This window comes from Rhinopithecus roxellana, chromosome 14 (genome assembly GCF_007565055.1).
Source record: "Rhinopithecus roxellana isolate Shanxi Qingling chromosome 14, ASM756505v1, whole genome shotgun sequence".
Taxonomy (NCBI): Eukaryota; Metazoa; Chordata; class Mammalia; order Primates; family Cercopithecidae; genus Rhinopithecus; species Rhinopithecus roxellana.
Genome location: NC_044562.1, coordinates 89,369,928 through 89,386,257, shown reverse-complemented (window position 1 = coordinate 89,386,257; position 16,330 = coordinate 89,369,928). Strand labels below are relative to the sequence as shown.

At 43.8% G+C, this 16,330-nt stretch overlaps 2 protein-coding genes across 2 annotated transcripts in view; one reads left to right on the top strand and one right to left on the bottom strand.

The window, feature by feature from the left end:
• Window positions 1-1,136: 1,136 nt before the first annotated feature.
• LOC104680803 (short transmembrane mitochondrial protein 1-like) lies at window positions 1,137-1,280 on the bottom strand. Its single transcript, XM_030916104.1, has one exon. The coding sequence runs from the start codon at window positions 1,278-1,280 to the stop codon at window positions 1,137-1,139; it is 144 nt and encodes a 47-aa protein (XP_030771964.1).
• Window positions 1,281-2,242: 962 nt separating this feature from the next.
• Window positions 2,243-16,330, top strand: part of SUMO1 (small ubiquitin like modifier 1) — a 33,811-nt gene continuing 19,723 nt past the window's right edge. The window contains exon 1 of the mRNA XM_010386896.2: window positions 2,243-2,403. Within this exon, the coding sequence (XP_010385198.1) occupies window positions 2,392-2,403 (12 nt within the window). The 5' untranslated portion in view covers window positions 2,243-2,391. The remainder of the gene's footprint in view (window positions 2,404-16,330) is intronic.

Sequence of the window (16,330 nt, the reverse complement as noted above, 5' to 3'; positions counted from 1 at the left end):
AAAGTGGTGTCTGCTTGTTTTTTTTTTTTTTTTTTTTTTTTTTTTTTTGAGATGGAGTCTCACTCTGTCACCCAGTCTGGAGTGCAATGGCGTGATCTCAGCTCACTGCAGCTTCCTCTGCCTCCCAGGTTCAAGCGATTCTCCTGCCTCAGTCTCCTGAGTAACTGGGATTACAGGCCTGTGCCACCATGCCTGGCTAGCTTTTGCCATTTTTAGTAGAGATGGGGTTTCACCATGTTGGCCAGCCTGGTCTCCAACTCCTGACCTCAAGTGATCTGCCTGTCTTAGCCACCCAAAGTGCTGGGATTATAGGTATGAACCACCGCACCAGATTTTTTTTTTTGTTTGTTTGTTTGTTTTTTTGAGACAAGGTCTCACTCTGTTGCCCAGGCTGGAGTGGAGTGGGATGATCTTGGCACACTGCAACATGTTGCCCAGGCTGGTCTTGAACTCCTGGGCTCAGGAGATCTGCCCACCTGGGCCTCCCAAAGTGCTGGAATTATAGATGTGAGCCGTGGTTCCCGGCCTCCTTGTGTTCTTTTTTTTTCCCTTTTTTTCAAGATGGAGACCAAAACAACAACAACAACAACAAAAACAAACAAAAAACAAAACAGTCATTCTTTTGCATATGGATGTCTAGTTGTGCTAGTACCAATTGTTGAAAAGACTGTTCCCACCATTGATTTGTCTTGGTGTTTTTGTTGATGTAAATGTGAGGGTTATTGATTTATTTCAGGATTCTCAATTGTATTTGTTTATATTCTTATCCTCTATGAGTATGCCCGTAGGGCCACTGTTTGTGCCAGTAGGGCTATTGTGCTTTACAGAAGAAATTTAAGAAAAATCATTTTTTTCATTAAAAGTCATGTTTACTAATCTAGCATCATAATTCCAGTCTTAGAACCTCCCATGCAGTTGGAAAGGGAATATGTGAAGAGGTGAGAATGTTGGAGATGTAGGGTAGTTCTCAAATTGAGGCCCCATTTTGCTTGCTCTAAAGCCGAAAACACAGGTTCTAGCAAAGAAGAGGAGCCCAGCGGCTGGAGATGAAAACAAAAGCTTTTGGTTCAGATGGTAAAGGAGGCCCTCAAGAGCAGTAGAATCAGTGTATCTGGAAGGCAGTGCTGGAAGCATTCTCATGAAGTAGGGGGTTTCTTCCTGGCATCCAAGTCCTTTTTAATTTCTTCAAGTTTTTTAGCCAGGTTTGGTATGTCATAGTTCTGAGCCAGATACATTCCAACCACGTTGCCCAATGTAAATCCAAGCAGGAACTGGAACATGATGTTGGTGGGAGGGCCAGGAGGGCGCAAAGGGCTGCTGCAGCTCCGTGGGCCGGTCCGAGCCTGCTTCCCCATGCACGGGGCGCGGAACCGCACCCCCACCTCCTTTTTTTTTGAGTCGGAGTTTCGCTCTGGTCGCCCAGGCTGGAGTGCAATGGCGTGGATCTCGGCTCACTGCAATCTCCGCCTCCCGGGTTCAAGCGATTCTCCAGCCTTAGCCTCCCTAGTAGCTGTGATTATAGGCGTCAGCCACCACGCCCGTCTAATTTTTGTATTTTTACTAGAGACGTGGTTTCACCGTGTTGGCCAGAGCTGGTCTCGAACTCCCGATTTCTGGTGATCCGCCCGCCTCGGCCTCCCAAACTGTTGGGATTACAGGCGTGAGCCACAGCGCCCTGCCAAGAAGAATCATTCTTTAACCTTAACTCAAAGCAACCAATTCAAGGGTTGGAATTACCCATCCCCTATTTAGAACTTTCAGCAGCGGTCTTCAGCATCAGTAGCCATCAAGACTGTGTTGGGTCGTTGATTTCTTGTTTTAAATCACGGTCATGTGTTTGGCAAGGGTGCTGGTTAACGGAAAATGTTAGTTCTAGAGCTTGAAGTACTGGCATTCAAATAAACATATTTGGGGGTGGGAGGTTGATGAGCAAGGCTGGGAGGAGACAAAAGAAGTATCCCGGCTCAGTCGTCAGAGACGCGCAAGGTGTAATGGAGAGAGGAATCTAGGCTGTGAGAGTGGCTCCAAACATTGATACATGGAGCCAGGACTTTTGCTCCTGGGGGATGGCCCTAGTACTGATGCGCTGGACCTGGTCCTTGAAGGAGCCGACAAAACTGCCGTTCACCCGCGCGACCACCGGCAAAGCAGCTCCATAGCCCGCCCCTCCTCTTGGCCGCTCCCCCACCCATTTTCCCGCCTTGTCTTTCCTCTCTTCTCTCTCTCCCTCCTCCCTGCGCGTAGCGGAAGTGACGCGAGGCGTAGCGGAAGTTACTGCAGCCGCGGTGTTGTGCTGTGGGGAAGGGAGACGGATTTGTAAACCCCGGAGCGAGGTTCTGCCTACCCGAGGCCGCTGCTGTGCGGAGACCCCCGGGTGAAGCCACCGTCATCATGTCTGACCAGGTACCGGGCTGGGAGCTATCCAACGGCGGTGGCCAGGGCCTTCCCTGCAGGTCTGCCTGCCGCTAGGCTGGGGTCGGGGATGGAGGCGCGGGGGAGGGGAGCGCGGAATGGGGGAGGGGGCGGCTGGTGGGGACTGGGCAGGCGAGGGAGGGGAGCCGACTAGGGCCGGAGGTGCCGGGGCCTGCTGCGGGGCTCCCGGAGCCTCCCGCCCCTCTCCGGGCTCGCTCATCACCCCCTGTACCCCAAAGCCTCTGGTCGCGGCCTCCCTCATGTCGTCCCACTTCTTTCTCCCGGGTCGACCAGGTGCAGAGCCCCTCTTCCACCTCCCTGAGAGGGTCCCTGGAGGACCCGTGCATCTCCCTCCAGAGGACTGATCGCAGAAGCAGGGCCCTAGGCCTCAGTTATGTAACGGGAGAGAATCCCTGACTGGGAGGCTCCGTGGCCCTGAGAAGCGGCTGGACTCTCCACGTTGTGCTGCTTCGTCGGGAGGGCGTGGGGCGGCGAGGGAGGGAGACGTCCGATGTTGTTGGGAATCCTGCCTCCGTTCGGATTGGAGCTAGGGCAAGGATGCCGCTGCTCTTCTCTGAGTCTTTTTCCGTGTGGGGGTGCAGAGCTGTCGCCTCTTTACTGTACTTTCCCGTTTCTTACTCGGGATTGGTTCATCCTAGCTCTCCAGTTGTAAGAGAGCATTTAAAATAACCAGGAAAGAAAATAGAACTAAACTGCTACAGCAACAAAAAGCATCTCACCTGGGCATTAACCTGAAGCAGGCTCATATTTTTGAGGAAAAGCATAGGAAAACTTTGTGTATGTAGAGTAGTTGCAGAAAGTTGCCTGGTAAGGCAAAGTGCTCCAGCTCACTGTTAGTATCAATAATTTACTTGGGATTTGCACTTAATCAGGAGTGATCGATTTTCCCTAAGCTTTTCTTCCTCATCCTGTTCTAATTAACCACCTTTATGGCTAGTTTTTAATTCATAAAGTTTTTGTCTGGTCTTTTGTTTGCTCAGACGGCTTTGACTTTTTTTTTTTTTTTTTTTTTTTTGAGAGGGAGTCTCGCTCTGTCGCCAGGCTGGAGTGCAGTGGTGCGATCTTCACTCACTGCACCCTCCGCCTCCTGGGTTCAAGCAATTTTCGGGCCTCAGCCTCCCGAGTAGCTGGGATTACAGGCACGCACCACCACACCCAGCTACTTTTTGTATTTTTAGTAGAGACAGCATTTCACCATATTGGCCAGGCTGGTCTCGATCGCCCGACCTTGTGATCCGCCCGCCTCGGCCTCCCAAAGTTGTTGGGATTACAGGCATGAGCCACTGAGCTCGGCCGACTTTGACTTTTCCATTATTTTTGGACTTTTATTCGTTTAGTGGTATTCAGAAAACTATTTTTCATTCAACTCCACGATGTACTTGAACTTTTAAATTTAACACACCTATTCCCTTGGCTTTTAACCCAGTTTTGTACCATTTGGTGAGAGCAAGTGAGGTTTTTGCAGATTTGTACTATTGTACAAAATGTATACTTAACATTTTAAGGCTTAACCCTAATCTAGATTGATTTTGGATGGATCTACTTACTAATAATCTAGATTAATTCCCAAATTGGCATTATAAGTGTTTCCCTAGGTAGTTGTTTACTTGGTTACTAGGAAGAGAAGTATAGGTGTAAATGGTTAGTTTCATCATCCTTTTATTTTGCTTCTCAGGAGCGTCTAGGAAGCATTTTGAAATTTACTGTAGACTGATGAAAGAGCAACATAAAGAAATAATTATAAAATGTAGACTTTATTGCTCCATTTTGAAGTCAGGTCATTTAAGAGAGACATAAAGAAATGAGGGACCTAGGATACAAATACATTCTTTTATTTCATGTTCATACTAGGACATTATTTGTCTTTTTCACTGTCATTCTTTTATGAGTGTTCAATGGACATTTCTATAAACTAACGTGACCTGTGATAAAACAAATTAAATGTGGAAGCAGATGTGAAAATCCAGCTGTTTTTATTAAGTCAGACATTAAAGAGATTTGCAAAAAAGTGTAACAGTTCCACTCTTTCATTAATTTTGTTTTGAAAACTATTTTCAATAAAAATATGTATTTGTTAACATATAACAGGTTTGTTGGTATTTTAAAATGAATTAATATTTAAGACATTTCCCAGTTTTCAGTGTTTAATACTGGAAACATCAATAGATGTAACCAACCTAACAAAAGCTTTATGGGATTCTAAATAAATTTAAGTGTAAGATTCCTGAGAACAAAAAGTTTGAGAATTGTTGCTGTAGGCTGATTGACCAACATCATTATTAATAATTAGGACTCGCCGGGCACGGTGGCTCATGCCTGTAATCCCAGCACTTTGGAAGGCCAAGATGGGGGGATCACTAGGTCAGGAGTTCGAGACCAGCCTGACTGACATGGTGAAACCCTGTCTCTACTAAAAATACATAAATTAGCCGGGTGTGGTGGTGCGCGCCTGTAATCCCAGCTACTCAGGAGGCTGAGGCAGGAGAACTGCTTGAACCCGGGAGGCAGAGGTTGTGGTGAGCAGAGATCACACAATTGCATTCCAGCCTGGGCGACTGAATGAGACTCTGTTTAAAAAAAAAAAAAAAAAAAAAGACCCAGTACATTGGCCAGGTGCAGCAGCTCACACCTGTAATCCTAGCACTTTGGGAGGCCGAAGTAGGGGAGGATTGCTTGAGCCCAGGAGTTTGAGACCAGCCTGGGCAACATAGAGAGACGTCGTCTCTACAAAAAATAAAATTAGTCAGGCATGGTGGCCTGTACCTGTAGTCCCAGCTACTCAGGAGGTTGACATGGGAGGATCACCTGAGCCCGGGAGGTCGAGGTTGCAGTGAGCCAATATCATGCCACTGTACTCCAGCCTAGGCGATAGAGACCCTGATTCAAAACAAACAAGATCCAGTACAAGTTCAGTGTCGAGTGCTAAAGACTTAAAGAGTTATGAAGCTGAACCCTTAATCTTAAGAGGTTTATAAGTGAGAGCAAGAATCTCCAAATCCTGCACTGTTTAATATCAGCATGAGACTAAACCACTGTCCTAAAAAGACAACCTTAATTTGAATCAAGTTATTTTAGAGTGATGTAATTTTCTGAGGCACCTCTCAGAAGGTTATTGTCTGGTGCCAAAATAGTGAAATTTGAGTAATAAGGTTAAAATCGGTGGACATTAAATACACGCAAGACTTCAATTGCTGGGTTCTCCATTGATTAATGAAAAATGATTGTTTTCAGAATTTGAGTGAAACACTTCTTAATGGCTGAGTAGGGTGACTTACGTCTATAATCCCACCACTTTGGGAGACTGAAGTGGGTGGATCACTTGAGGCCAGGACTTTGAGACCAGCCTGGCCGACATAACTAAAGCCCATCTTTACTAAAAATACAAAAATTAGCTGGGCCTGGGGGCTCATGCATGTAATCCCAGCTACTTGGAAGTCTGAGGTGAGAGGATTGCTTGAGCCCAGGAGGCGGAGGTTGCGGTGAGCCGAGATCATGCCACTGCATTCCAGCCTGGGTGACAGAGCAAGACTGTCTCTCAAAAAAAAAAAAAAAAAAAAAAGAAAAGGAAAAAAACAAAAAACTTTTTTTTTTCTTGAGATGGAGTCAAAAAATTAGCTACCACGCTCGGCTATTTTTTTTGTATTTTTAGTAGAGACAGGTTTTCACCATATTGGCCAGGCTGTTTCGAACTCCTGACCTTGTGATCCACCTGTCTCAGCCTCCCAAAGTGCTGGGATTACAGGCGTGAGGCACCATGCCCGGCAAACAACAACAACAACAACAACAACAACGAACCCACTTCTTTATAATTTTAACAATTCCAACATCATCTAGTAGATTTGTGTACCATTATTAAATAATCCTTTAAAACAAGTTCTAAACCTAAGGCCCATAGACCATAAAGACTGAAAGTTTGCTTACATTGTATGGAGTGTTTTGTGAGTATCCGTGCATTTTTTTTTTTTTTTTTTTTTTAAGATAGAGCATTGCTCTATTGCCCAGGCTGGAGTGCAGTGTGGTGTGATCTCGGTTACTGCAACCTCTGCCTTCCGGGTTCAAGTGATTCTCCTGCCTCAGCCTCCCTAGTAGCTGGGATTATAGGCACATACCACCACACCTGGCTAATTTTTGTATTTTTTGTAGAGATGGGGTTTCACCAGGCTGGTCTTGAACTCCTGATCTCAGGTGATCTGCCCGCCTTGGCCTCCCAAAGTGCTGGGATTACAGGTGTGAGCCCGGCCATATTCTTTTTTTTTTTTTTTTTAAATAGGAGAAAGGACCCATAGTCTCATCAGGGGTATGTGATTCCTCAAAATGGTTAAGGACCATCCTTTAACCAGTAACAGAAATCTGATTCCTTTAGCCCAGTCTCACAGAACCAGAAGCTTAATATCAAAAGGATAAGTGTAATTTGTACAAATATTTTCCCTTTCCTCCTTTCTGATATTTGAGTTTATAGTGTTTCTTTTTTATATCAAAATCATCAAAGGTAGCTTGGTTAGCACTTCAATTCAGGTCTGTTAATTGTAGCAATTGGATGACTGATTTGCTCCACTCTAACTGAATCTGTATTAACACCCCAGAAAGAGAGATTGAATGATTTCCTTTTATCTTTAGTCAAGGATTTGGAAGCATTGTGTAATTCTGATTATCGGATACATTGCCTCAAAATTTTGTGACTTAAAACAACAGACATTTATTTTGCTCATAAATCTGCAATTTGGACAGGGCTCTGTGGGTTAGACTCATCTCTGCTTCTAGGTGTGTGGGGCCTCAGCTGAGATGACTCAAGTGGCTGGGGCCTGGAACAGCTAGGGGTGGGGTGGGATGAGACTGGATGGGGTAAGTGTCTCCATATAGTCTCAAAGCCTTTCTTAGTGGTTTCATCATGTGTTCTCAGCATAGAGACCCCAGGGAATTCAGACTTACAGCTGAGGGATCACAGAGAATAGGTGTTCCAAGAGAACCTGGGTGGAAATAGCAAGGCTCCTACAACCTAGCCTTGGAAGTCACTTCTGTATTCTGCTGGCCATTCAAATCACTAAGGTCAGCCAGATTCAAGGGAAAGGCATTTATTTAGACACTGTTTCTCAATGGGAGGAGTAACAAAGAATTTGCAGTTATCTTTAATCTACATTAATTTTTCCTGCCATGATAGTATTATTACCTGCAGTGTTCTATATAACTCCCTGCTATTGATTTTTACTGATTTTAGAAATTCCTTGCTTGAGGTAGCAGAAGAATATAATGAACTGGTGGTGTATTAAAATTCATAATTATGTGTACTACTATTTATATCATAGAATAGTTATGTTAAACTGTAGTTATTACTTGCATATGTAGTTAATGATGTGTACCTTAAGCATTTAATGCCCTAGGAGAAGAAGAATACATATTCTGTGTTCTCTCTGATAGATATGAGGTCCTGCTAGTGGATGTTAACAAATGTATGGATTGTAGCGTTATCTAAACAAATTTTAAAGGAAGCATTATCTAAACAAACTTTACTAGTAGTTTAAAAATTGAATATGAATGTTATCATTAGAGTACTCATTAAGATTTAATAGTTCAGATTTCAAAACTATTAAGCAGTTGTCAAATCATGACATTCTTTAGTCCCGAAGGCAATTAGGGTATCTCTTTCATAATTTTTAACGTGTAGTGTTACAGTTATTTATGTTCCTTTTTTTTTTTTTTCCCGGAGATGGAGTCTTGCTCTGTGGCCCAGGCTGGAGTGCAGTGGCATGATCTTGGCTCACTGCAACCTCTGCCTCCTGGTTGAAGTGATTCTCCTGCCTCAGCCTCTCAAGTAGCTGGGATTACAGAAGTGTGCCACCATGTCTGGCTAGTTTTTGTATTTTTAGTAGTGACGGGGTTTCCCATGTTGGACAGGCTGGTCTTGAACTCCCGACCTCAAGTGATCCGCCTGCCTTGGCCTCCCAGAGTGCTGGGATTACAGGCATGAACTACCGCGTTGCCAGTTATTTGCATTCCAGGTGTCTTTTCTCCATTACAGCAGGCTTTATTCATCCTTTTTTTCCCTGTAATGCTTAGCACATTGAGTGGATAATTAGTAAAAAAATGTTTTAAAGGAGAGTGGCCAGATTCATTCAACAGATGTTTATTGAATGTCACAATGTTCACAGCACGATTCTAGGCCCTAGAATTGGAAGGTCGCCTCAAAACCATGAAACAGCAGGTACCTTCCTCCTCCTTTTTCAGTCCTCTTGATGTTGTTTTGTTATTGAGGCAGGGTTGGTTGCCATGGAATCGTTTTTCTCTTATGATATTTTTGCATACCTTCTTCACCTTTACTTTTGTTAGCAATAGACCTGGTAACTTCATCTCCGAAGTTGAATCATGTACTTCTTCCAGAACATTGGGATTGTTAAGGACAATTTTTTTTTTAAACGAAAGGTCTCACATATTTATTACTGAACCTAGCCAATCAATGGGTTCATAACAGATTCAGAGAGAAAAAATATATTCCCAATAAAACATGTCCAACTCTTCAGATAGTGGTGACATTTTCAGTTCGATATGGTAACATGATTGTGACCTTCAGACAGTATAAGTATGTTGTATCATGTAATTCTTTATAGACCCAGCTTGGTTCTTCTCCAGTGTCTCCTTTTGGAGTTTTACCTGTTTTTATTACCAGTTTTCATCTGAATCCACTGGGGAATGGGACGATTTTGCTTTTGTTTCTTGACCAGAAATCATTTAACCTTGAAAGTCTTGTGAGAAGACATGCAAGAAGTGGAGTTAAGCACACACCACAATGGCGGATAAAGCAAGAGAGGCTGATAATCTTTTTTTTTTGAGACGGAGTCTCGCTCTGTTGCCCAGTCTGGAGTGCAGTGGTGCCGTCTGGAACTCACTGCAACCTCTGCCTCCCGGGTTCAGACGATTCTCACGCCTCAGCCACTCCAAGTAGCTGGGATTACAGGCACCCGCAATCATGCCCAGCTAATTTTTGATCTTTGTAGAGACGAGATTTCACCATGTTGGCTAGGCTGGTCCTGAACTTTTGACCTCAGGTGATCTGCCTGCCTTGGCCTTGAAAAATGCTGGGATTACAGGCATGAGCCACCGCGCCTGGCCCAGTTAATTTTTTATTAAGACATCTTTAGCATTCCATTTTGGAATTCCCTGAAGTTGTGATTTTTTAACAAAAGATACATAATGCTGATATTCTATTTAATTTAATTAATTAATTTTTTTTGAAATGGAGTTTCGCTCTTGTTGCCTAGGTTGAAGTGCAATGGCGCAATCTTGGCTCACCACAACCTCCACCTCCTGTGTTCAAGTGATTCTCCTGCCACAGCCTCCCGAGTAGCTGGGATTACAGGCATGTGCTACCATGTCCGGCTAATTTTTTTTTTTTTTCTTGAGACGGAGTCTCGCTCTATCACCCAGGCTGGAGTGCAATGGCGCGATCTCGGCTCACTGCTACCTCCGCCTCCTGGTTTTAAGTGTTTTTCCTGCCTCAGTCTCCTGAGTAGCTGGGATTATAGGCACGCACCACCACGCCTGGCTAAGTTTTTGTATTTTTAGTAGAGATGGGGTTTCACTGTGTTAGCCAGGATGGTCTCTATCTCCTCACCTCATGATCCGCCTGCCTCTGCCTCCCAAAGTGCTGGGATTACAGGTGTCAGCCACTGCGCCCGGCTAATTTCATTTTTTTGTTTTTTTAGTAAAGATGGGGCTTCTCCATGTTGGTCAGGCTGGTCTAGAACTCCTGACCTCAGGTGATCTGCCCTCCTTGGCCTCCCAAAGTGCTGGGATTACAGGCGTGAGCCACTGCGCTTGCCCCGCCTGGCTGATACTCTGTTTCTTCAAGAGTCATGGGGAAAGTTCACACAGATACTGTTATTGAGCACCTTTGTTTTACAGTTTAAAATTTGGATAATTCCTGCAACATGACTATGTTTACTTAAAGATACATTGTATTGGTTATATTTTTTGGCTATTTTTGCATTCAGTTGCCTTTTCTGAGCTAATGAGGATCTGAAGGAAAAGACCTGAAGGAAGGAAGGAAGGAAAGGTGGAGTTTTGTTTGCTGGGCTGGTTGTTCTCAGTATCTAGGGCCAGTTATTTTTAAAGGTTTTACCAAAGAGTAATATACCTACAAAAAAGTGCACAAGAGTGTATGGTTTGCTGAATTTTCACAAACTGAACACATCCATGCAACCAGCACTCAGATGAAGAACCGCTGTACTGACTTAACAAGTAGAATAGTTTTGTCTGTTTTTTATACAGCATGACATTTTATAAGTGAAATCATACAGTATGTGCCTCTTTGTGTTGGTTCTTTTGCCCAGCACAGTTTAGAGGTTCATTCATTATTATTGTATATAGCTGTATGTTATTAAATCTCATTGTTGTATTGGCATTCCGTTGTGTGGAATGCAATACACTCAATTTACTTATTCATTCTGCTTTTGATGCCCATTGAGGAATTTTCTAGTGCTTGTTTTTAATATGAGCCAAATTAATACCTTTTTTATAGCACCTTCTATTTCAGGATTACTTTTGGGCTGAATAACAGAAAATCTGATTTATTGTAGGTTAAACAAGTTTTTTTTTTTTTCTTTTTCTCGTAAAACAAGAAGTGTAGACAAAAGTAGTGTAGGGCTGATGTGGTAGTTCCACAGTGCCTTCATATTATTTTCTTCTCCATCCTTAACAGCAGTCTTTCACTGTGGTGCTTGTCTACTTGTGGGCACAAAAAAGCTACTTTGTGTTCCAGACAGGAGAAAAGGGAGAAGCAAAGGGAAAAAGTATGTCACTTTATATCTCTTTGGCCAAAACAGCTGTAAAAGAAGCTGGGAAATACATTTTTTATCTGGGTAAATTTAGGTTTCCCTTTGTAAGGAAGAAAGGGAAAATAGATACCAGATGGGTAATTAACAGTGTCTGTCATACTTCCAAGTCTGTTTGCTGGTACTTTTGGATGCAATCAAACTGGTTTGTTCTAGGCTTAGCATAGGTCTAGACTCAAAGCGTAAGGTTTACACAACCAGTAAAATTTTTAGTTATAGTGTTTAGTTCCTGAGAAGGTATTTGTGCATGACTAGTGTTTAACTACCATTCAGGGTTCAATGTAAGTATTCAGAGGCCCAATGTGTTGACAGCTTTGACCTAAACCTTGAAGTTACACAGTTAAATCTGGTCAGTTCTGTTCTAAATCTCTAATACCATCTTATTAAGTTTGAACATATGCAGCACGAAGATGAAAATATACATGTATTTTTGTGTTTTTAGAATTGTGGGCCGGGTGCAGTGGCTCATGCCTGTAATCCCAGCACTTTGGGGCTGAGGTGGGCGGATTGCCTGAGCGCAGGAGTTCAAGACCAGCCTGGGCAACATGGTGAAACCCTGTCTCTACCAAAAAATACAAAATTTAACTGGGTGTGGTGGCATGCGCCTGTAGTCCCAGCTACTCTGGAGGTGGAGTTTGCAGTGAGTCGAGATCGTGCCATTGCACTCCAGCCTGGGTGACAGAGCAAGACTCTGTCTCTAAATAAATAAATAAATAAATAAATAAATAAATAAATAAAATGGAATTGTGGTAAATTATTTAAGTATGAGGGAAGTGACTTTATTGTAATTCTGAGTATTTCCCTTTTAATAATGGGTGCATTAGAATTATCCTGTTTAACCCTTTTTGAACTTTCTTCATTAAGAAATAAAATACACTGATACATATAGAATTTGTTTGAAGCTTGGAGTGATTTTTTTTTTTTTTTTTTGAGATAGAGTCTTGCTCTGTTGCCCAGGCTGGAGTGCAGTGGTGCAATCTCGGCTCACTGCGAGCTCCGCCTCCTGGGTTCACGCCATTCTCCTGCTCCCAAGGGTCTGGGACTACAGGTGCCTGCCACCACGCCCAGCTCATTTTTTGTATTTTTAGTAGAGACGGGGTTTCACCATCTTGGCCAGGATGGTCTTGATCTCCTGACCTCATGTTCCGCCCGCCTCGGCCTCCCAAAGTGCTGGAATTACAGGCGTGAGCCACCACGCCCGGCTGGAGTGAATTTTTTAATTTTTTTTATTATTTATGTTTAAATGTACTGTATATATAATGAATCCTTGTGGCCTCCTCTTGGCCTATAATCTACAGCATCCCATTATACTCCCCCATATTATTTTGAAGCCAGTTCTAAATATTGTATCATTTCACCTGTAAATATTTCAGTATGTATCTTTAAAAGAGAAGGGCTTTTTCTTTTTTTAAAATTTTTATTATTATTTTTTTGAGACAGAGTCTTGCTCTGCCACCCAGGATGGAGTGCAGTGGCACGATCTTGACTCACTGCAAGCTCTGCCTCCTGGGTTCGGGCCATTCTCCTGCCTCAACCTCTCCAGTAGCTGGGACTACATGTGCCCGCCACCACACCCGGCTAATTTTTTGTATTTTTAGTAGAGACGGGGTTTCACCGTGTTAACCAGGATGGTCTCGATCTCCTGACTTCGTGATCCACCTGCCTTGGCTTCCCACAGTGCTGGGATTATAGGCGTGAGCCAAAATGCCCGGCTTTTTTTTTTTTTTTTCCCGAGACGGAGTTTCCGCTCTTGTTCCCCAGGCTGAAGTGCAATGGCGCAACCTCTGCCTCCTGGGTTCAAGCGATTCTCCTGCCTCAGCCTCCCTAGTATCTGGGATTATAGGCATGCGCCACCATGCCTGGCTAATTTTGTATTTTTAGTAGAAATGAGGTTTCTCCATGTTTGTCAGGCTGGTCTTGAACTCCTGACCTCAGTGATCCGCCTGCCCCGGCCTCCCAAAGTGCTGGGATTACGGGCGTGAGCCACTGTGCCCAGCCAGGGCTTTTTCTTTTAACATGACCAGTATACTCTTGTCACACCTTAAAAAATGAACAGATTTGTTAATATTATCAAATAAGAGTAAATGCATTTTTTCTTTGTTGTTGGGTTTTCCTACAATCCCTCCTCTTTCAATGAGAATGAGCAATCCAGCCAGGAGCAGTGGCTCATGCCTGTAATCCCAGCACTTTTCGGAGGCTGAGGTGGGCAGATCACCTGAGGTCAGGAGTTCGAGACCAGCCTGGCCAACATGGCAAAACCCTGTCTCTACTAAAAATACAAAAATTAGCCAGGTGTGGTGGCCTGTGCCTGTATTCCAGCTACTCAGGAGGCTGAGGCAGGAGAATCGCTTGAACCCGGGAGGCAGAGGTTGCAGTGAGTTGAGATCATGCCAAAAAAAGCACTCTGGTAGTCAGTACAGTGACAATTCAGTCACAGGGACAGAGCATCACACTTAACTACTGCCAATGTGTCACGGACCCGGCTGCACAAGGATTGCTTTTTTTTTTTTTTGCTTTTTTTTTTTTGACATGGAGTCTTGCTCTGCCGCCCAGGCTGGAGTACAGTGGCCTGATCTCAACTCACTGCAACCTCCGCCTCCCGGGTTCAAGCGGGAGCCGAGATCATGCCAAAAAAAGCACTCTGGTAGTCAGTACAGTGACAATTCAGTCACAGGGACAGAGCATCACACTTAACTACTGCCAATGTGTCACGGACCCAGCTGCACAAGGATTGCTTTTTTTTTTTTGCTTTTTTTTTTTTTTTTTTTTTTTTTTTGACATGGAGTCTTGCTCTGCCGCCCAGGCTGGAGTACAGTGGCATGACCTCGGCTCACTGCAACCTCCGCCTCCCGGGTTCAAGCGATTCTTGTGCCCCAGCCTCCCAAATAGCTGGGATTACAGGTGTGCACCACCACCACTTATTTTTAGTAGAGATGGGGTTTTGTCATGTGCGGCCAGGCTGCTCTTGAACTCCTGGCCTCAAGTGATCTGTCTGCCTTGGCCTCCCAAAGTGCTGAGATTACAGAAGTGAGCCACTGCGCCCGGCCTCTAGAGTGCTTTTAAGCAAAGGTCTTATTCTTTTGACTTTGAAATAGCATAATAAAACCCTCCTCATGAATATTGTATATTTGAAAATGAGGACTATTGTGTTTTCCATATCTTTTGCAGTCTAAGAGGCTTTCAGTACTCTCTTTGATCCTGTATATTCACTTAATCTTTTCATCACCCGTTTCTTCTGCTTTGGGGCTGAGTATCCTTTCTAACCAAATCACCCAGCTCTCTTTGGTGTTCTCTTTTCTTTGATGACCTAGTGTCCCAGACTCAGAGCTGAATGCTTTCACTGTTTTGTAACCAGCGTGTCATACCGTTCTGTATTGGCTGCTTTTTGCAAGGAAGAGAAGGAAAGACAGCATACAAAAGACACTGAGCTCGTTGGAGACAAACTTCAGCGTTTTTTTGTACAGGATCTTCTCATTTTCAAGGCTGGTTTGTCAAAAAGAGAGAAGGTGAAAAAGTTGATGACTGCCTTAAGCAAGCATGAGGCCATTAAACAAGTGGTACAGGTGATTGTTATTATAGTGGTTAAGAGTTGGGAAGACATCACCAAATGGAGTATCTAGGGAAAGTGGCAGCTTATTTTTGGAAATTTAAAATCCAAAAATTTTAAATCCAGTTTTTCACATATTCTTATGAAATGTAGGTGAATTATCTCTTATTCTCAACTGTGAATGCAAAAAACTGAAAAGATCTGTTTGAACTGACTGTTGCATACAGAAGTATGACGCATGAGTAAGATTCTGTGATACACAGAAAATAGTGCTGTCAATCTTACTTATTCAACAAACGTTTAAAAATTGCTTAGTATTTGTTTGGCACTACAGAGGTTAGAGAGGTGAAAAAACTTGGACCCTCCGCTTGTAAACTTGTAGGGAAGACAAGACATACAAACCTGTCACAGAAAACTGTTTAATAAGAATATTGAGTATCTTCAAAGTACCAGGCTCTGTGCTTGACTGGAAATACAAAGAAGAGTAAGGCATGCCAATAAGAAACTGAAATCTGATAGAAGAGACAGATATGCAAACAAATGGTTATGATAGATAAGTAAGCAGTATGGGAACATTTAAGAAGATAATCAGGGAAGTGATGTCTCTGTGGTCATGAGAGGTGAATGGAGTGGGAAAAGGCCTTCTAAGAAGAGGGGGTCAGCATGTACAGAGATAATTGAGATAAGGTAGAGGGTGCCATGTTCCAGGCATTGTAGATAGTTGTGGCTGGAGGATAGGATATTTGCTAATAGAGGGAGGAGAATAAGGTTTCACTGCTAGGCAGGGACCAGCACATGAAGGATCAGTGTATGTCAGCTAAGGAGTTTGAATTTTTTTTTTTTCTTAAGACGGAGTCTCCTTCTGTTGCCCAGGTGGGAATGCAATGGGTGATCTTGGCGCACTGCAACCTCTGCTTCCTGGGTTCAAGCGATTCCATGCCTCAGCCTCCTGAGTAGCTGGGATTACAGGCATGTGCCACCACACTTGGCTAATAATTTTTGTATTTTTAGTAGAGACGGGGTTTCGCCATGTTGGTCAGACTGGTGATCCACCCGCCTTGGCCTCCAGAAATGCTGGGATTACAGACGTGAGCCACTATGCCAGGCCTAGGAGTTTGAATTTAGCCCTGAAGATTTTGAGCAGACCAGATTGCATTTTAGAGAGATGGCTCTGGTGACAGTTTGGAGAGAGAATTGAAGGAAGACTGAGAACGTCAGTTATGCTATTTTTAAAATTATTATTTTTTTTTAGTGACAAGGTCTTGCTCTTTTACTCAGGCTGGAGTGCAGTGGTACGATCTTGGCTCACTGCAGCCTTGACCTCCCGGGGTCAGATGATCCTTCCACCTCAGCCTCCCAAGAGCTGGGACTACAGGCGTGTACTACCATGTCTGGCTAATTTTTGTATATCCTGTAGAGACAGGGTTTCACCATGTTGCCCAGGCTGGTCTCAAACTCCTGGCCTCAAGTGATCCACCTTGGCCTCCCAAAGTGCTGGGATTATGGGCGTGAGCCACTGTACCAG

Excerpts from the sequence above, each read along its gene's own strand:
- LOC104680803 (XM_030916104.1), bottom strand. The coding sequence starts at position 1,280 with ATGTTCCAGTTCCTGCTTGGATTTACATTGGGCAACGTGGTTGGAATG.